General features: G+C 33.2%; 2 protein-coding genes across 21 annotated transcripts in view; one reads left to right on the top strand and one right to left on the bottom strand.

The window, feature by feature from the left end:
• Positions 1–22,030, top strand: part of LOC126866713 (uncharacterized) — a 497,548-nt gene that overhangs the window by 62,202 nt on the left and 413,316 nt on the right. The window lies entirely within an intron of this gene.
• The window catches only part of LOC126866417 (trichohyalin-like), a 148,696-nt gene continuing 142,928 nt past the window's right edge, over positions 16,263–22,030 (bottom strand). For all 3 annotated transcript variants that reach the window (XM_050619970.1, XM_050619989.1, XM_050619980.1), the window contains exon 5: positions 16,263–21,345. In XM_050619970.1, the coding sequence (XP_050475927.1) occupies positions 21,076–21,345 (270 nt within the window). In that variant the 3' untranslated portion in view covers positions 16,263–21,075. The remainder of the gene's footprint in view (positions 21,346–22,030) is intronic.

Raw genomic sequence — 22,030 nt, 5'->3', positions numbered from 1 at the left:
AAAACACAGTGCGTTTTAAACTCTTAAACATGGTGGTGGGAACGTTATGGTGTGTGCGTGTTTTTCTCGAGGCAGTTCTGGTCCGATATGTCGTATCAACGGAATTATAAACTGTTTTCAATACATAGACATACTCAAGGACACAATGTTGCCTTTTGCACGCAACAACATGAGTGGTGATTTTATTTTTCAAACTGATAATGATCCGAAGCATACGAAGCATATTAAAAGTATATTCGTAATTTTGTATGCTACACTTTCATGAATTATAAGAGAATATTTCGGTATTATGAAGTTTAAATTATTTGTACAATTATTTTCGTATGTAAATATTTTTGAAAAGAAGTAAATGATGTAAACTTTGTAGTGGTACGATTACGAGTACGAAAGAATAACGTTTAGATAAGTAGATATTTTTAATGCGAAATTCCAAAAATAGGTGATTTGTCGACCATTCGCGGAGGGACGCGATCTCAAGGAAACGCGTCAACGGGAGTCGTAAATTCTCGTTACGATTTTACAATCGATACCACGAAACTGATCGATCTCCTATTTCCTTTAAGATAATAGAGGTAGTTGAATTACTTATAACGCTGAGGTAACAGGTTATATTGTGCTCTTTATTCCAACAACAATTGTAGATAAGATGCTTATGCTCGTTGCGTATATATATATGTTAATTATATGAGTTATCAAAAGTTAATGAATATATGTTGCCTGAGTTAAGGTAGTGAACCCAGTGCAGAGATGTTGATTGATCTGTAGTCGTAGATCCAGTAAAGTTCGGTGACGATGCTGTTGCAGAGAAAAACTTTTGCTGGGTGTTGGTCGCCCCACCATCGGTTGCTTACGGGTGAAAATCCCGGGAAACATGGGTAAACCCACATTTCCCCACTTTTTACCTGATGGAGCAATAAGCATAAGGAACATCTTGACTCGAAGGTGTTCTATATACCACTTAACGGTCAAATCGAAATGCTTAGTTTTCGACAATTTCTTATGATTATTACGGTCCAACTAATTATCTTGACGGAGCGAGTGGTCGCCTCGACCGAGGGATAGATTCCGGGCTACGCAGAGTCACCGGACAAAACAGTAGGTGTATTTGAAAACAAAATATTACTGTAAATAAGATCTTATATTCATTATAGAACTTCGATTACTTGGAGGCTTTTTTCAGTCTCAAAATTTGTATTCAACCAATTTTTTATAAAGTATGCTCCTTCTTCATGTAAATGAGATGGTTACGCTGATAGTTCTTCACAAAATTAAAACCAACTATTTAACATAATTCAAAACCTCAGACGTTAATCATTTTATCGAAGTTCATTTTAGTAAATTAAGTCATTAACTTAACCATTAACTAGACTGCGGATATTTATGCAAATTCGTATTTTTATGAATATAATAAATAGATGCGGTCTAAATAAAAAATTGTTCTATATACTAGCGATAGTATAGAGAGTATACTTAAAAAATATTTTATATATCTTTGTAGATAATGTGCATTCTGTATATTTGTTTATCTTCAAATTCTCCATAAATGCATACAATTTCATAGTTTCATCACTTTTAATATATTATTAGAGAATAAATAAATTAAGTAATGTTACTACAATAGTAAAACTGTTAATGTGTAAGACACATTGAGATAAGTTTTAATCGTTAACACTAATAAAACGTTTCAGTTCTAAAAATACTGAAACTGCATGACATTATAATATAATTTATCGGCCGTCTATCACTAACAACAGATCACCGCATTTGACACAAATCAATCTTCTTTACAATTAAATATCACTGATGATAATACTCATCAAAATAATGAACCATTGATCACTGCATCTGATCTTTAACGAATTATTACATATAAAAATCAAATGACCTAACGAATCCGATTACAGAAAACAAATCGTAAAAAATGGACAGCTGAATCATCACCGGGTTATTTTCTTTAATTGTCATCATAAAGAGAAAGTGATAGCGTAGAAAGCATTTTCGGTAGTAAGAACAATGTGGTTGATTGGACAGGAAACGCTCTCGAGTCCTTCGTCCATGAATGTCCTCGTTATCGACTGATACCTTTACGGAGGAAGACAGCGAGCAAAGGGACGTCAGAGAGATGCAAATACCGGAAGTCAGTCGGACGTGGCGATTTTAGTTACTGTTGCGAACGCTTGAGCTCTTTTTTTGTTTCCGAGCGTGAAGAAATGAGAATACGAAGAAACTTCTGTCATTTCACGGTGATTGATAAAACGCATTATACTTTGACAGGACATTTTTTCTTTCGTTCCAGACTGCCTGAAGTTGCATAAGTTTCCCGTGGTGAACCGATGAGGAACGCTTTTTTTAAATTGCGCCATAATTTTGCATAATGATTTGCGAAAAGATATTTTGTAACCAAAATTAGACATATTTTTCTATCGATCTTTTTCCAATATAAATTTAGTTTCTGTGATATAATTCAACTACTGAACTTTATTAATAAAACACAATTATCGTTCATAAAAAAAAAGAAACAAACTGCATAGCTGAAATTAAAAGCATTTTTACATACTTTTAGACTTCAAACTTTCACGATGGTCAGATAGCATTATAGTAGTTTTTGGGACAATTGTGTTTGCATTTTGCACTTGCACTTTGCGCGAACGTTTCGTAGACATTGCAGTCTACTTCCTCAGGGTAGACATCGAACTGAGGGTTTGAGACTAATTGCCCACTTATACTGAGCGATGTTACGATTGGCTGATCAAACTGATAGCTCAACTTGGACGTTTGAACTGCATGCTCAACCCATAAGATCTAACGGGAAGTCGTTTAATTTGATTGGCCAATCGAATTAAAAAGGCAGGAGGATAGGCTACCAAATTGTTGATGTAATACCCACTGCTTCTGTTCAGATTACTCCAATGTCTCAAAATTTCGATTGCTTTGCGACTATTCGAATGATCATTGTTTTCTCGAAGTATATGGAGTGATCTATCTTGATATGGCGTTCTGCCAGGATAGATTGACTGAAATGTTTCAAGCGAATTTTGGTCTGACGTTCCTTCATTCTTTGACCATTCTTCCGATTCCTTCTATCTTTTAAATGTCTGGGGCGTGAAGAGGGAGTTTCTTGTTTTCGGGATTGCGCAGGATTTCACTTATTTTGGTGGTCCTAGTGTGTTGTTGTAAATGAGGAAATCAAGGAAATGTAGCTTTCCGTTTCGTTTGACTTTCATGGTGAGTTTTATATTTGTATGTTGTGTGTTTAGATGGTTTAACTTTTTAATTTGATTGCTCAACTGAATTAAACGACTTCCGGCTAGATCTTCCGAGTTAAGTCATTAATTTAATCAACCAACACGAAACATGATTCAGCATAAATGCAGACAATGAGATCTGTAACTTTCAGTTTCAGGTCTATCCTAAAAAAGTAAACTACAATGACTATGAAATGTTGGCGCAAAGTTTCCACTTTGCGAAGTGCAAACAAGATTGCTCTCGAGAAACAAATATGGGATTTTTACATACATTGATTTTTTCATTTTAAAATATTTCATTTCATTTTACATTACATCGGGTTCGTTCGCACATCTTAATCCAAAGGAAATCTCTGCAGCGAGTCTCTGGTCTCGCGTCGTGTTCGTCCATGCAAACTAAACTCTTCCTGCGACTGCCTAATTTTGCATCAGGTTCGTTCACATTCCGCAGGTCCCTGATTTCGCAAAAGGTCCCGCCTGTATTTTCCCCAAGCTTCTAACAGCTACCCAACTATAGATCGGGTTCGTCTGTGCTGTTTTCCAACCTCCCAGCAGCTCCTCGACTTCATATTGAATTCGTCTATACCGTCTTTCCCAGTGACTCCTTAATTTTGCATCGTGTTCGTTTATGCGTTTCAACTTCCTGCGGTTCACTGATTTCGCACCATATTCATCCGCATACTGATCAACACACCGCAATCGTATTCCACAAAATTACCATCGCCGGGCTTTCGCGCTGCTCAAAGTCCTGGTTTATAACAACATAAATCGACATTATGCATGCATCAACATCTACTTTATAAAAGTTAATACCAACAATAAGTAAGATTCACACAATGAAAACATCTCACTCGCAGCAGTCTACCTCTAATTGAAAGTCGCTCTTGAAACTGTATAACCTACTATACTGTATAGGCTATGCAAACTATTTGTTAAAATTCATACAGAACGTTGCATTTGAAATATGCATGCTCGTGTTAACAATCCGTCTTTCACACAAAAGCAAATTTGAAATTCAATATGTTGTCAAATAAATTACATATCACTCGTATTTGGTTGTGGAACTAAATATATATTTTTGTTACACTCTCTATCATTCAAAAAATGTTAAAAACATTAGTTATATATAAACAAGTATTAATTATGTATAATTAACATAATATTATTCGTCCTTCAAGAACTTTCGAAACCTACCATCACCTATTTTCAAGAAGCTCTAAAAGGTTTTTGTCTTTTTATTCTTTTTAACTATCAAATGATATCAAAATTAAAAATCAGCAAACACAGAATTATTATATATTATCTTCGTAATATTTCATGGGATTATAGAATGATCTGAAAAGAGAAGTATATGAGGATTTTGAAACTCAAAGCTTTGGAAATCAACAACATTTTTTTTCAAATATCAAAGTTGAAAAATTAAATTTTGACCATAAAATACATTTTAATAGACAACTGTGCGCTGTTGACCAAACTCCACAAACTTGACTAGTTTTGGTAATTTCATGAAAACGACACCGTCGCTCGATGTACCGTAGTTTCTGTGCAAATTCGGTAATTATGCCACGGAGGGATACATTTATGAACTGTGGGGTTATCGTCGCGGAGTATTGCTCCGCAATTAGTATGTCAGAAACGCAACGTGCTGAATGAAACGAGATACCCAACTGCAGACAATAGTTTATCAAGCGGATACGGCGAAGCTCAGGTAAAGAGATTGGATATTACTATATTGAGATACTTTGTCATATATAGAACGCTATAGTTTGGAATTTTTGCGGTATTTTCCATTTCCAAATCTTAAATATGTAGGTTTTTAACATATTCTTCAAATAGTTTTAGGCTTCAATTATTAGCAAAATTAATATTGTAGAAAGAAGATACTTCATTCTGATATGTTCTTTATATTAAGACTTAATTTTTTACCAGACTGAAAATTCCCATTTTTTATTTTATGTTTGAGAAAAGTATAAAAGTACCATTGTTGATAAACGCGTGTTTTCACCTCAAGATTAGATATGCCAAAATTTTTCTTAAAACATTTATAACAAGAGTGAGTTTGGGACATGAAACCTCGAAGATCGCAGCGGAGTTAATGTGTAATGGCTATTCAAATGTAGGAATGTAATATAGTGTAATATCGTGGACGGGTTGCCTGGGAGATGTCGGGTTTGTGTTGTCAACGTTGTCATGGAGTGTTGTCATGAAGTATTGTCAGCGTATTTAAAAAAGAACCGTTGTAACGAAATTAGTGAGTGACGAATAGTGACGAATAGAAACATAGGTTGGCGGAGCATCAAACGATATTGTAATCATCATACCGTTACTACTACCTACTAGCACTATACCATTTCTTACAAATTGGGGGCTTCGCCGGGATCAGATCGTGTTAGTATTAAATTTTCCGGTGCGCGGTGTGATAACAGGCGATATCGTTGACCGTTGAAATTAGAGTAGTGTATCGTTTGAAGAATGGTGTTGAAAAAATGAAAATGGCAAATGTTGAAGACGGACAATTGTCTAGTGAAGAAAATCTGACGTTGGAAGAAGTAAGAAGTAAGCTCTGAAAGATGAATTTACCAATATCTGGTGCGAGGTCAGTGTTGGTTCCCAGGCTGAATCGAGCGTGTAGTGCTGAACAATCGAATCCTAAGGGATCAACAAGCGGTGAAGGGTCGACGGACCAGCGAGGCTTAGAAACCGCGCAGAGAGCTAAGAGCGATCGAGTCAAAAACGAAAATCTCGAGAAGCTGAAGGCGAAAGAGTTGAGAGCGCGCCTCGCTAGTTTGGGGCTAGAAACGACGGGGAAAAAACTGAACTACGTGCACGGCTGCAGGCGGCCATGGATGAAAACAATACGTCGTTGGAAGAAGAGAGTGAGGACGAAAGTGAGGTTGAAGACGTTGAAGAAGACGTAAGAGAACGCAGGAGAAGCACACGAGGTGTGCGCCATGATTGTGACAAATACTGTCTTAAAGCACAGGTTGGTTCAACATTAGAACCACGCGAGGACGCATTAGAAACATTCAGTGGTAACAAAAGTGAAAATGTCGATGGATGATTCGAATCGTTCGAAGAAATTGCAAACATGTGCATGTAGTCAGAAGCATAAAAGGCAATGCGCGAAAACTGTTGAGAGGATCAACAAGGATACTTGCGAGTATCGAATGCAATGCTAGGACTTAGCATGAGTTGAAGCGAGGACCAATTAAAGAATTCTAAAAAAAAATTAATAGTTTGCAAGTACACAAGAGAATTGAGAAAACGAAAAGAAGAAGCGATGAAGCATGCTTGGCTTATATGCACCGCATGTTCGAAATAGCTAGTCATGTGGATATGGAAGTGGAAGCAAAGGTAGAAAAGGGCTAAGATTAGTTATCTACTGTGGCGGATCGATATCAACAAGACGCCGACAGGTCGAGGCATCAACGCGGTCGTAACACTTCCCGGGCGATCCGCGGATACCAACCGTCAACACCAGAGGGCTACTACGACGACAACGAGTCTGCCTGTCTCGCTAGGGATCGAATATACGGGCGCACGATACAAATACCGCACCTAGCGATACTCCCTCTACGTCTAAGGCAGGGACTACCGGGCATAGCCTTACTGACGAGTCTACCGGTAGTCCCGGGACGAAACGCGAATTCTCTTTTCACCTAGCTCCAACTACACTTCCTACACTACGAAGAACAAAAGTGTCGCAAAACAAAGTCGACTGCGAAGCCGGTCAAAACCGAAAACAACAAGGAGCACAGTCAATCTTGAAATGTAGTGAAGGATAAAAGATGTTATAATTGCGGTGATAAAGAACATGTCAGTGCAGATTGTCCGAACAACTCGAAAGGCCCTAAGTGTTTTAAATGTAGGGGGTACGGACACATCGTAGAGAAGTGTAACAACCTGAGTGAGTCCCCTAAAGAGGTCTGTAGTGCGTGGCGATTGTTACAGACGAAGCGTGGTAAAGACGTTAAGATCGGAGATTTCGAATTGCCTGCGCTAATAGACACCGGTAGCGAATTAACTTTAATGTGAGTGCATCAGTATGTGAAAATTGGAGCACTCAAATTAAATCAGAAAATTGTTAAATTTCGCAGTATCGGGTCCAAAAAAAATTGTACACTCGGAGAATTTTCGACGAATATTTTGATAGACGTTATAACGGTACATGTAGTTTCAGATACCTTGATGCAACATTAATTTATTATTAGCGCAGACTTCCTGAATACTGTCGAAGTAAACATAAAGGAAGGAAACGTTTCTATTCGTACAGTAGAGAACAAAGATTGTAATAGACTGTCGGATGGAGACGACACGGACGGTTGCGATGAGGTTTTCGTAGAATTTACAGAGTGTCATGCGAATTGTACAATCGAACAAACAAGACCTAGCACGAGTACGTCAGAAAAATGCGACGATGCAACGTCGAAAGGTTCCTTAATATCTTCGAGCGTGATTTCGAAGATGGATGCAAATGAAGTAGCAGCCAAATCGAAGCAGTTTCGAATCGACAAGATCATTCAAGTTTGTAGACGTAGACTGCGTGATGAAGAGCTAGGAAACGCGTGGGGCGATATTCTTGTGCGCAATCGAAGCGACTCAGAATTGTCGACGCTGAAACAAGGAAAAACGGTTGATGTCTGCGATTCTATAAATGTCGTGCAACAGCAAACCCCTTCCAAGTGTAAGATGGTTGATACCCTGATGAAGGATGACGAGAACAAGAGTTCTAAGGAGCGAGATCATAGAAGCAAAGAGAAGAATCGGGTAGATTCAGGCTGAAAATAGATGTGTGTTTAACAAGAGACGCAAGAAGGCGACAACATACAAGACGGGGCATCTAGTGGCGACCAAGAGGGCCAAAGCTTCACTCGAAATTCCTTGGGCCGTACCGCGTGGTGAAAGTTTTAGGGAATGACCGTTACATGGTGCAGCGAGAAGGCGAACACGAGGAGCCGCAAACGACCTCCACGGCGGCTGATCATATGAAGTGTAACAATGATAAATGCGGAGTCAGTGGCAGATGGAACTGCTCTGTTACCATGCGACGCGGAACCGCATAGCCCCTGGAGACAAACTGCATCTAGTTATTTGGTACAAGAAGGAGGCAGACTCGTCGATATACAGATCGCTACCAGGATCCCTAACATTCCAAGAAGCGTTGTTAATACAGGAAGGCCGAAGCGGTTTGATCCATCGAGTGCGTAAGGACCAAGAAGAGGATCAAGAGGATCCCGTGACGCGACTGTCACCCGAAGCAGCCATAGAAAGACTAGGGCGCGAGCGAAATCAGTGATGATGAGTACATCCGAGGTCAAATGCATTTGTCAAAATGGCCGAATGTAGGAATGTGGTATAGTGTAGTATCGTGGACGAATTGCCTGGGAGATATTGGGTGTGTATTGTCAACGTTATCATGGAGTGTTGTCAGCGTATTTAAAAAAGAACCGTTGTAACGAAATTAGTGAGTGACGAATAGTGACTGCGTAAACATAGGTTAACGGAGCATCAAACGATATTGTAACAATCATACCGTTACCAAAGCTACTAACATTATACCATTTCCTACAGAAATTATATAGTAGATGAAAGGCATATAAATAAATTCTATTTTACAAAACCAAATAGTTGCACTGATTCTTTAAATAAGGAGTAAATCAAAGCTAAAACATGTTATATGTAGTTTTGATATGTATTTTAGGACTTTACTATATTTAATCAATTTATTCAGTGAGTAAGTTTGATATCTCAACAATTAAAAATATATGAAATAACTGCTCAACAGTAAATATAAGAAAGAAATTGAGAAATTACATCTTCTGCATGTTACAAATGTTTTTAAGAATTACATTCCATTTATATAATTGACATTTAACTTACACAGTTAATTATAGTTTAGCAAGTGTTGCTTCCTTGTTTATATTTATAGTTATAAAGATAGGTTTATTCTAAAATATTCTCCATTCGTTTTATCTACATATGTGAATTAATGTAAAGGGTTTAAAGCGCTATTTTTATATAACTTATCATATGCTCTACATCGTATCATATAGCTTCTTACAATTAAATTATTTTTTTATGATTAAATAAATTAATAAGTTAAATTAATAATAATAAAATACCCCGAGGAAAATTAAAGTAATCATTAATAGTATATACTAATATTAATATGTACATGAGTTTTAAACTGAAATATTTTCCATGCTATTAATTACAGTGAGTAACTTTAATATTCAGACACATTTTTATTTTGTTGCACTATAATTTTGTTCATAATGAAAAAAACGTAAATGGTTCGGTATAATATTTAGGCACTGTGTCTGGTTATCAATAGTATACATTTTATTTACATAAAATCCAAAACTTGTTAAATAATACATATTAAATGAAACAAAGTCTAATTTTAACGTTACTTTAATTCGGTCACTTTAAAATATAAGTAATATCTTTTTAACTTTTATATATTACAAATCATTTAATATCTTATAGCGATCTTGAATAATAACTTTCTTCAAACATGGGGCATATTACAAATGATTTTTTTCAGGTATTCGGTGTTAATATTATTCTATTTTTCCTTTGATCGCTGTTTCAGAACTTCTTTTGACGTTATTGTTTTTTTTTTCTAATTCGTCGTTCTAGTTCCCATAGGTTTTCAATCAGTTACATATCCGGTGACTGAGGTGCAGGGTATAATAATTTTGGACTGTTATACAATAAATATTCCTGTACAATATGGACCTTATGTTTAGGATCGTTGTCTTAGCAATACTTAAAAGTATTAACAATGCCCATTTTCATTGCACTTTTGCGTAAATTATTTTTTAAAATGTTTAAATATTTATTCTTGTACATAATGCTATCAATAAAAACTAATTCGCCCGTTCGAAATGTAGAAATACAGCCCCACATAAGCATGTTTCCATCATCGTGTTTTACAGTGGGTTTCATATTTTTAAATTCAAATTCTTCATTCTCCTTTCGCCATATTCTTCGCCCATCTGAACCAAAAACTTTAAATTTACTTTCACCACTAAAAATTACGTCATTCCACCATGTATCTTCCTTTAGAACAAACTCTCGTGTATGATTTAATCTTTCCTTTCTATTTGCTTTGTTTACAAATGATTTTCTCCGAGCAACTCTTCTGTTGTAACTGTTAAAGTTATAATATAATGTTTTATTAAATATAAAATTTATATAGCAGAATAACTATCTTATATGTAACAGAATAACTTGAAGTATTAATATACACCGCTCTATTCTCTTATACATCTCAAACAGGAATGAATTTGTTTTATTGCATATTCATTCATTCATTCGACACATACGCGATACGCTCGTCTCATGGCGTTTTCCTTTTGTCTTCTTCTCTTTCATTCCTCGCTCGTACAATACAGATGTACACACATCTATTTTCTAACAGTAACCACCTTTTTTCAGTGTTCTGTTTATGGTTTGAGGCTGCACCTTCTTCTTGTCTATACGATTTTTCCATTAGCATTATAAAAAATTATGAGTTGGTGTATATTAAAACTGGTATTAATTTTGCATGCCATTATAAAATGAGAATTTTACGAATATCGAAGCGCTGATGCTACGAGGCTTGATATAGTATTTACATACCGACTAGCATGTTTGTAAACAAAGATAGCGAATTCTCCAGTACAAAGTATCATGAAAGTTGCTGCATCTCTGAATCCGAATATTAAAGTAATGTTAAAATCAGACCTTTTTTCATTTAAAACATATTATTTACCAAATGTTGCAAGTTATGGAAATAAAATTTATACTATTGTTAACTGGACACGGTGCCTTAATGTGATATCTGACCATATATGGTCTTTTTTTGTTGTGAACGAAATTATAGTGGGACAAAATTAAAATTTGGTGGCATCCGCATATTAAAATGTTTCAAATAAAATTTAGTTGACTTCAAATAGGATATGTACTGATGTTATTAGTTTTTATGTATATGAGCACGTAAAGATCATGTGGAAGTTAACTTTGTCATAGTAGTCATTTAGTATATTAATCGATGTACATAGCTCGAGATTCTCTATAAAAAATCATTAATCTACCTATGTCGAAAAGTTATTGATTTCATAGATATTTTAACTTTCAGTTTGTAAAATTTATCATATGAAAGACAAGGAAAACAAATATAAAAGTAGTACTTTACGTCTTTCCACTCAACTTTTATATGAAACATTTTCCGATATAATCAATAGTATCCAAAATATTTCAGCTTAAACTCTTAAGTAATTCGCCCTGTATAATATATAATAATAGGTACTTGCTTTAAAGTGGCAGGTTTTAGTACATATATGACATATAATATATAATATGTATAATAATATGTTCATCCATTAGTATATATTGAGTGATTTTTTGATTAATATTTTTTACTCAAGTAATAATTGTAAGTTACGTATTTGTGTATGGACTCGAATACTTTATAAGCAAAGAAATAACTACCACTTGTGAAATGAGTATACGAGCATTAGAAAATCCAGCCAGTTTAAGTAAAATAAACTTTAAAAATTAAAAATAAAATTTACTAAAATTTCATAGATAATGAAAATTTGTATAAAAGAAAACTGTAAATCTTAATGGAATAATTGCTACAAAATTAAACTAATATTTTTAAATATTTCTAGATAAATAAGTTTCATTTAACGGAAGAAAACAATTCGAAATGTTCAATACATTAAAACTCAAAGAATACAAAACTTATATGAATATTTACACCTATGTTGATAGTAATACTGCTAAAAATTTTCTTTGTTATATATCGTAAGGTTTGTGACAAGTATCAAATTTTTTATATTATGTTAGAAGGAAAATTTATGGATTTAAATGATCTATTTTCATACAATTATAATTCCTGATTAATTTTCAATGTTTACATAATTGTAGAATTTCTATTTTACTAATAAAATCTCTAAATATTTTACTTTCTTAATGTCATGATAGCTCTTGTATAATATTACATTGTACTATAATAATTATGCCATTTATTATTTAATATTGTATTAGGATTAAAGCGAGAAAGTCAATTGATTCTGTTAACAAATACATAATTAAAATCCTCAATACATTTGAATTTGATTTAGAAGGATTGTAATCAGGATGTAACAAATCTACTAAAGTAGGAAGTGACATGACAAATTGAACAGAAATCGAGTTATCAGTTATCCAGTACAACGGTCTCACTCACGACGATTTTAGAACGTATTGGGTGGGTCAAAGGAAACAAATTCTTCTCTTTGAGTTGCTGGTCACGTTGCTTTTCAACAGGCAATGCCAATTTTATGTCCGGTGAGGTGCGAGATTATTCTACTCACTCGAAAAGAGATGATTTAAGAACTTACACACTGAGCACCTATCTAGGACCATTTTCGTGTTTTCTACTAAGCAGAAGAATAGTTGATTTTTAAAAAGCTATTTTTCCTCTCCATAGGAAAACGGAAGAATATATTCTATACGAAGTGCATACTGCATCTATAGTGAATTCAGTTTACCTCGCAACGCTCAAATATCTCAAAAAATATGAATGATAGCGAAAAGATGTTTCAAAGAAAAATTGTATGATATCAATGGAAGCCTTCGAAACATCTTGTGAAGGTAATGTTAACATTTTTAAATGAAAACCTGCATCTCCTGTGTTACGACCGTTCGCGGAGAGACGCGGTCGCGAGGAAAACGCGTCAACGAGAGGTGTAAATTTTCCCTACGAATCTAATAATCGACGCCGCGAATTAGTCGTTCCCCTGTTTCGATTAAGATAACAGAGGTAGTTCAATGAGTTTAACACTGAATTAACAGGGCTAATATAAAACTTGTATATTTAACAATATTTAAGATTATATAATGAACACGTCACAATTTATGTACTGATGATACAATGGGTTTCTTATAACAATTCGACTCGACTTTATGATATCTCTTGATATATTCGTTAGACTAAGCGACATTAATTTTAATCATCTGAACCTCTCGATGCATTCCGTTTGAATCCTCAAATGATACTGATTGCCCTTCGATTTTTTCTTTGTCATCTCTGGGAAACGACCCCCACTACGCTCGGGTCACGTCACCGTTCGCGCCTATGACACGTATGCCAGCTTCTTTGTGTAGATGAAATAACGGACCGAAGGCGAATCGACGTTTCTAGAACTCGCTGCTTGATGAGAACTATACGCTTGTCGCTAGATCGTATATATTTCGCCGGTCATATAAGACGATCTGTCTGCGACATTGTAGTACCATGAGCGACGGTTAGAGACACGGCCTCGTGACGTAACAAGCAAACTCCGAAAATGTTCACTGTAGTAAAATGTGTATACTCATAATTATATTCATTAATTTGCATATAGAGAATTATTTGACCCGTTCTACCAATCCTTTTTAACGCTTTTTAATGCCTTTTTTTAAATGTGTTCAAATGTCTAAAAATTCATCTACTATAAATTATTCAGATCAGAATAAATTCCTTTTATAAATATTCCTGAAATATAATCTAGTAATACTATCTAGTAATACTATCTAGTAATACTACTAGTAATACTAGTAATACTTATCGGATTCAGTGATTACAGTGGAAATTCAATAAGGCTAGTTTAGTTCAATAACTGACAACTTTTCGTTTTATATACATATGTAGTTCAAATTCAAACTCCACACGATGATAATTAATAAGCAGAAGCATTTTCATGTTGGAACAACACAAAATTTTTTACCTCATTACTGAAGTTACGGAACTTCTATCTATCTTCAGAGCACTATAAATAAAAAGATTAATGTTGTATCTTAACGATGTATCTTAATAATAATTAATAATTTTATAGTAGGGTAATAAATGTCTACAATTGAGTACTTTATACTTAAGCAAGTTGTAATACTGAAAATAAGATCTTCAAAATCAATAATTTTTACATAAATAATTTAATATATCTTCATAGAAAATTATTAATTGCATTAATTAATACTTCTTCTAGTATTATTTTAACACATGAGATATAGAATATAAAGAAAGTTCTGATAAAAAATTAAGTAACACAAAGCATCACGAGTAAATTTAATTAACTTTAGACAACGAATAATGTTTAGAGTTTTGCGAATCACCCGTTGTCCGGAAAGTTCGTGCCGATTTTCGGTAGGTGGCGTTAAAACAAGTCATATATTCTGAAATGTAATATGTATGTAAAATGTATGTAATGTAAATGTAAAGGTGTATATACTCTAAAAGGTAATATTTCAAACACCTTTAGAAAAAAGTTAGGATACATTAATTCTTGTTAGTTTTATGTGCTCTTAAATATGAAAGGAAACAAAGTGCACTATAGGCACTTGGTGCTTTTCTTTTGCTAGACAGGCAGAAATACCATACAAGCAGCAAACAAGATATACGCGGTTTATGGTGACGATGGTATAGCTGAAAGGACTGTGCGGGTTTGCTACGTTTAAAGCTGGTAATCTTGAAGGTCAACAACGCTCGGGTAAGCCCTCCACTACTGATGAAGATCGGAGTTGCGAATTCTTAACTAAGTGACAATCAGTCAGGTTGCAAGTGGTCGGTTGATATCGCAAACCATGAACGCTATTAACGCTCAAAGTGGAGGTACATTAAAGGTACAGAGTACTGTTATGTTTAGTTGATTTATTTGCACTGTTTAATATAACACGAAGAGTAAGACTGTCTGATAAGAGTAAGACTGGTTGAAGACTGGTTGAAGAAGACTGGTCCCTTGAAGCGCCTGGTCCTTATATGCTAACTCTTAATGCAGGGGATGTCCTTCTCACCATGGTTTCTGTGTGGTGGGAATCTATTCCTTCCAATCTTGTAACTGTGTACCCTCGTGGGCGCATCTCCTCTGGTATTGCTGATTGATACTCGATACTCACTTTATAGCGGACCCATCAAGCACTTAGAATTCGGATTTTTCCAAAAAAGGCAGATGTGCTGTCCGAGTCATAAACTGACAACCACTCCAAATCCCGAACAATCGGATCAAGGTACTCATCGAGAATAACCCACGCTATACGGCACGTGAATTAGCAGAAATGAAATATGAAAATGCACCATCCACGAACATTTTGTGAAGCTTGGCTATATAAACCGTTTTGATGTATGCGTTCTCCACGATTTATCGGAATAAAATCTGATGGATCACGATTCCATTTGCGGTTCGCTCTATAAACGCAACGAGAAAACACCATTTTTTAAGCAAGTAGCGAGGGGGGATGAAAAATAGATTATTTATAATAATGTTGAGCGGGGAAGATCTTGAGAAAAGCGGAATGAATCACCTTGAACCATCCCAAAAGCCGGTCTTCGTTCGCAGAAAGTCTTGCCTTGTGTTTGATGGGACTGAAAAGGATCTCTGTATTATGAACTTCTACCAGACAACCAGACGATAAATTCGGAAAAGTATTGCTTGTAATTAGTCGATTTTAAGACAGTAATTGAACAGAAACGTCCAGAACTAGCGAATCGGAAAACGTCGTGTTTCATCAGGACAATGCGCGGCCTCATATGTTTTTGACTACTCGACAAAAACTGTTGGAGCTTGGTTGGAATGTGCTACCCCATCCACGATATTCATCAGATATGTAGCCCCATATTTTCACCTATTGAGATCATTACAAAATTCCCTTAATAGCAAAAGCTTTAACTCTTTGGTAGACATAAAAAATCATATCGAAAAGTTTTTTGCCGAAAAACCTGAGAGGATTTGGAAGGATGGAATATGTAAGTTGCGTGAAAGATGAAGAAAGGTTGTTAAAACAAAATGGCACCTATATAATTCAATAAATGTGTATCGAAATTTGAGCATGCTGCGTTTGAATTTTCCTTAAAAATCGGAACGAACTTTCCTGACAAACCAATACTATCCCAGAATACCATTTGAGGGATGCATTAAAAAATATTTATATATATTTAAATACGAAATCCTGTAACATGAATCATCCTGTGAATTGGTGTAAGGCGTAAAAATAAGAAATTACATTAAATTGAGTTAGACATTCATATTTATAAAGAATTATATTATAAAGTTAAATGTTAAATATGTTACAGCGAGCTAAGAATCTCTATAATCTTCTCACCAGTTCAAGCACGTATTATTACGTAGAAAAATATCGATCTTATCGTTGCTAGCGCTCTAAAATATTAATCAAAACAAGAAATATTAATATTCGCTTAAACATCTACAGTTGCAATCAACTAAAGTTTCCTGACGCTATTGTCACGTAATACATTAGCAAAATCTATTATATTGTATTTCCTTTGGGCGAACAAGTGCATACTGTACATATACACACATATGAAGAGTGAGGAAAAAACAAGGAAAATTGTTGAGAATAATCGATTATTAATACAGTAGAACCTCGATTATTGGAACATTGATTAATGAAAAATTAGAAGATAGTTTCTTGTAAAAAAGAATAGAAAAAAAGGATAGGAAGTGAAGGAAATTATTACATTTTTATTCCAATGTTTTTATCTCGTCTGTGTTTGTCTGGTATTAATATGTATAAAATAGCTCAAAATAGATAATCTTTTCTCATATGAAAATAAAATTATCCTTTTTCTGTACTTTCACTTCGTAAGTGAAGGAACAAGAGGAACGATGAATTTAGCTATGCATATAAAATTTACCTACAATAGAAATAACAAAAATAAGTAAAAATAATCATTTTAAAATATTTAAATTTGTTCTTGTAGTTAAACACTGCAGAGTATTGGAACAAAATAAAAATGTCAATTTATAGTGTTATTAAAATATGTTATTCGATACTATAGCCAGCAATTGCATTAATTTTTAAATACTTTATTTTCCGTTCACTCCTTACGCGTGAGACCTTCTGAACCTTTGAAGTTCACTACTGAGGAAATGTAGATAAAGTAAATATAGATAAAGCTAAAATTCATACTTTAATCGAGGTACTGCATATTTTAGAAGAATATAGTTATGCATAAAATTTATAACAGAAACTTTTCAAAGAAAAAGAGAATATAAACAATTTTGCTCCCATTCGATTAATATAAACAAATAAACAAGACTAAACTTATAAAGATAATAATTCATTGTGTATCATGTTTTTCTTTTACCTTTGAAATAACAAGAGTACGTCACTTCTTCAGTGCGACGTCTCACTTATAATTACTGGACACCGGATGTGTAACCAATAATATATAATAATATATGATAATCACTATTATATTGAGTTGCCAAAACAAATATCTGCTTAAATTTAATCTTTTTCATTGTTTTCATAAGAATTTGAATTTGCATAGATATTCATAGTCGAATAATGAATCTATATAATTCTCTAATCTCATTTGTCACAAAATGCATTATATGTATATTGGAAGACTATTAAACAAATAGTTTTCCAAACCTTATTATTCTCTTTACTCTTCATATACCTTTCAGTATTTCCATTCGTTTCGAAAGAGCTTTCGTTTTGATTCGCTATAATACTCGTGCATGTTCGGTTATATTATACAGATAAATATGTTACTATGCTATAGCAAATTAAGAGCCTATCTATTATATCACATGTGAGAAAGCTGCGATAATATAGCTCGACGACTACGTACAAGAGGAAAAAAGCAAAGGACTTAACAGTTAATAACTTTACATTCGTTAAACGAGAAGCGAACATGCTTAATTGCGCGTGCGTCTACTATGCGAACAGATGTCGCATTTTTCTTCCCTCTTTCCCTCTCTCTTTCCTCTCTCTTTTCTCTCTCTTTTTTCTCTCATTCATACATTCACTCTACCTCTCATACTTTCTTTATATCTATATTTTTACATGCTAACCGACTCGGCACTGAAATTGGCGATTGTCCAATTCGAAACGATCAGTTACTCTCTGTTGAATATTGGCTCCCTCTCGAAATTGTATCGCGTTCTGTAAAGCATAGCGATTCCTGTTTCGTTTGATCCTTCTGTGGCGAGTCTGGAAACGATTTAATGGTCCCAGTATTGCTTATTTCGCATAAAACGTTAATTCGCTGAACGAGGTATTTTCATTAACCCATTAAAGATCAATGTTGCATTACTGCAATGTTTTATTTGACATTCTCTTCAGTTTATGTTACCAAATTATCAAAATTATCAAAAGACATTGTAGCTCTGAAAGAAAATTCCAAGGATTCCCTTAATATATTTTTCATCACTATTTTAATAAATAAATAATCTTATAAAATGTAATTTTACAAAATGCAACAAGATTAATGTATTTATAGTATTATTATTAAGTTTTGTGAAAACCATGATAAATAATAATGAGAGTATATTATATTCATACAGATATAGATTATATAATTATAAAATATATTATATAATTCGTTTCAGCTTGGATTTATAAAGTTTAATATTGTCTTACTGAAAAAGGAAACCTGTTTTATTAACGAATTTTTTATGTTTGTCCCTAATTCTCTTTAGTATCTAACTAAGGGCAGTATTTTTTGGAATATTTTATTATTTGATAGAATTTCATAATAAAAACGCTGCAAATTTTTCGAACCGAATATTTCTCCTTCCATATAGATTCTACAATTTTATGAAAAGCGAAATGGATATATTTTGTATCACTATGATAAAGGAATATTTATCTCAATTATAAAAATCCTTTTTCTACCTCCGATTTGAGTAATGGGTTTCTGTAATATATTATATCTATTACTTTAATATATTCTTTGTGTAATTCTCTTGATAGCACAAAAATTTACTTTATATGCACATCTGGTTACTAGTAATGTTGTGTTGTAATATTATTTAATTTTTTGATCTTTAATGGGTTACGAAACGTTTCATAGCTTTCGTTAGACCTGGCAAGTATTCCCAGCAAATACTCCAACGCTATGTCCTATAATTAAAAATCGCTAAAGATTTTGTTTTTAATTTTTAATTGCGAGAAAAATTTCTAAGTGGCGTTTGAAACTCTATATAGATGCTTCAAGTTTTCTCCGCAAAACGAAGTAATGAGAAGAGAAAAATGTCATATAAACATAGATGTTCATGAAAGCTTCATTAAAAAACTATGAATGAAATATAAAATAACAATCGACTGACTGCTTGTTTGATAAAGAAGAGAAACAGATTAATGATATTCATTTACTTGATATTTTCACTTTTATTTCACTATTTTTAAATAAAAATGCAAAAACAAAATTTTTTACATTGACAATTTTTTCTAATTTTCTCTCAATTTCAGTCAATGCATTATGAATTCTATACATTAGTTTCTGAATTAATTCTACTAATTATTAATTTTTGCCATAGAAAATATGTTTTTAAATTCTATGTAAGTAGAATTATATATGTAATCAGATCTACTGATTTTAGGTTAGGTTGATAGCAAGAATAACGTTCGTTTAATTACCAGATTTAAACAATTAAAGAAAAATTGGTTATTACTTTGTATTTCAGTTATAACTTTTTAATAAATATTTATGAGCTATAGATTCTATAAAACTTTTTACTTAGTTTCCGTTATAGAATATATTATACAGATTTGTTTCGTTTAGAAACCTGGGACATCCTTATTTCTCTCTGTGCTTTTATATTTTACGTTTGGAGCTTTTGCAAAGAATCATTTGTACCTAATACAATATTACACTATTTTTTGTTATTAAACTTAACTTGGAACAATTGCAATACTCAGAAAATATATTTGAAGTGATTGCAACCATCGCAAAATTTCTGATCCATCGATTTCACAAGAACACAGTGCACGGTTTCGAAACTCTTGGCGCATTTGTTCGCTTTGTTATATTTAAAAAGGCTATCATGCATCGTTAACGACGATCTAAAGAAGCGGATAGAAAAATATCGAATCTATAATATAACTATAGGTAGGATTTACGATCTAAGAATACGAGAACAACGAAGAACAGGCTCTTCTTGCAATGTGCTACGAGTTATTTCATATTGAATAATTGAGTGGATCGAAAAAGTTGAATATTCCAATATAATTATAAACATAAATTTTTGTATATATTCATATATTTGATAGAAGTGTATAGTAGTGTATATGTTAATACACATCAGTACATATATTAATGTACATTGAACACGTTAACATATTTGACAAACTTAAGAAATATGAAATTGCCAATTTGGTCAAATGAAATAAAATAATTTGCTTTTTTATAAAGGTACCTTTGTAAAATTAAATTTTCATGTCAACAGATTTCGAGGAAGTTTTATATCATTCAAAATTTGAAAAACAGTTCGGTATAATCGACGATATTTTGTTTTACTATAATTATAATTGCAATTAATTATAATAGAATATTCTGTAGATTCAGTTCTAAAAATTCTCAAATTTTCTAACAGTAATAGTCATCTAAATGTTCAACTCAAACTTATTTCCAAAAGATTTGTTCATCCACTAGTTTCATTTGCAGGTATAACCGTAAATTTAAGCTAGGAAGAACAAACTTTATTTTATAAAAAATATTCTACGTATTGAATTTATCATAAACTTCCTAAGCCAATGGCATTATAAAAGAACTAAAATGAAAGGAAATGTATCTATTATCAATTAAAGATAAAATATCTATAATTATCAATATACCTATTATTTACCAACTATTAAGATTTATTATGTATTCGAAATTCCCATCAATAGGATCTTTTTACATAATTAATCCTGCATATAAAGTTGTTATTAATTATTCGATCCACTCACAGTAATTCCCTTCAGTTTCTTAAAAAACTAGAGACAATTTCTTGTAATCGATGCTCAAAAGATATTTGGATGATCCATAAAACCTTGGAACTTGGTACATTCCATATTCCATGTGTTTCCATTAATAAAAATCCTCTTCCTCGAGCTGAGCGTAAAATTTCGCCACCTGCTCCTTAGCGGCTTGTATAATGGAACCTTTGCATGGGTTAGGGTCCCAGTTAATACCCGGACAACCCATGGATTCGAAACAGGTAACTAGACGATTGGTTTTCGATGGACAGCATTGAACGACCGCCCAAATACAGGGTGAAGGACTTTGTGCAGGTGGCTGTCGAGTTGGTGGCGCTGGAAAGTTTGGCACTTTCACTCCTTCTTGATACGGATTAAGTCGCTGTGAAGAAATAGAAATCTCAAGTAGATTTATATACTGAATATATTACTTATCAGACTGCGGATTTTTATACATTCATCAAAAATTTAAAGGGACAAAAATGCACAGAATGCATATAGTATATAAAAAATATATAAAATTTTCAAAATATAGTACTCGTTATTATATTATCGTTATTGTAGGAAAAACAAATCTTTGTATAGATTATATTTATTTATCCGTATTCATAAAAGTGGAAATTTGAATGTAAATAAAATATTCTTTCGTAGCATGAAAAGATGTATAAAAAAATATGCACAAATATATTACGTACTTAGTCAAGTAGAGTACTCGTTATAATTTATAGTAGAAACTCTATTTAAGTCTTATTTCTTTAATTGTGTCCATAAAAATATAAATTTGCATAAAAATCCGTACTCTGACCATCAATAATGTTTTAATTTGAATTATATCGAATTTAAATCTTGAATTTTAATAAAAATCGAGGATGTTTGGTAGGAACAAAAAAGACTTTCGTTGTGGATAATAATTAGTGATAACCAAAAAACATTCACCACAGATAATGGTTATCAGTAAAAGTAATTTCTGTCACCAACACTGTTTACCAATAAATAAAAAGAAGTTTCATTATCGATAATGATTATTCGCATCTAAAAATAATTTCTATCATCAATATAGGTTATTA

This window comes from Bombus huntii, chromosome 1 (genome assembly GCF_024542735.1).
Source record: "Bombus huntii isolate Logan2020A chromosome 1, iyBomHunt1.1, whole genome shotgun sequence".
Taxonomy (NCBI): domain Eukaryota; kingdom Metazoa; phylum Arthropoda; class Insecta; order Hymenoptera; family Apidae; genus Bombus; species Bombus huntii.
Note: the sequence above shows the minus strand (reverse complement) of the source record. Positions and strands in the feature narration are given on the sequence as shown.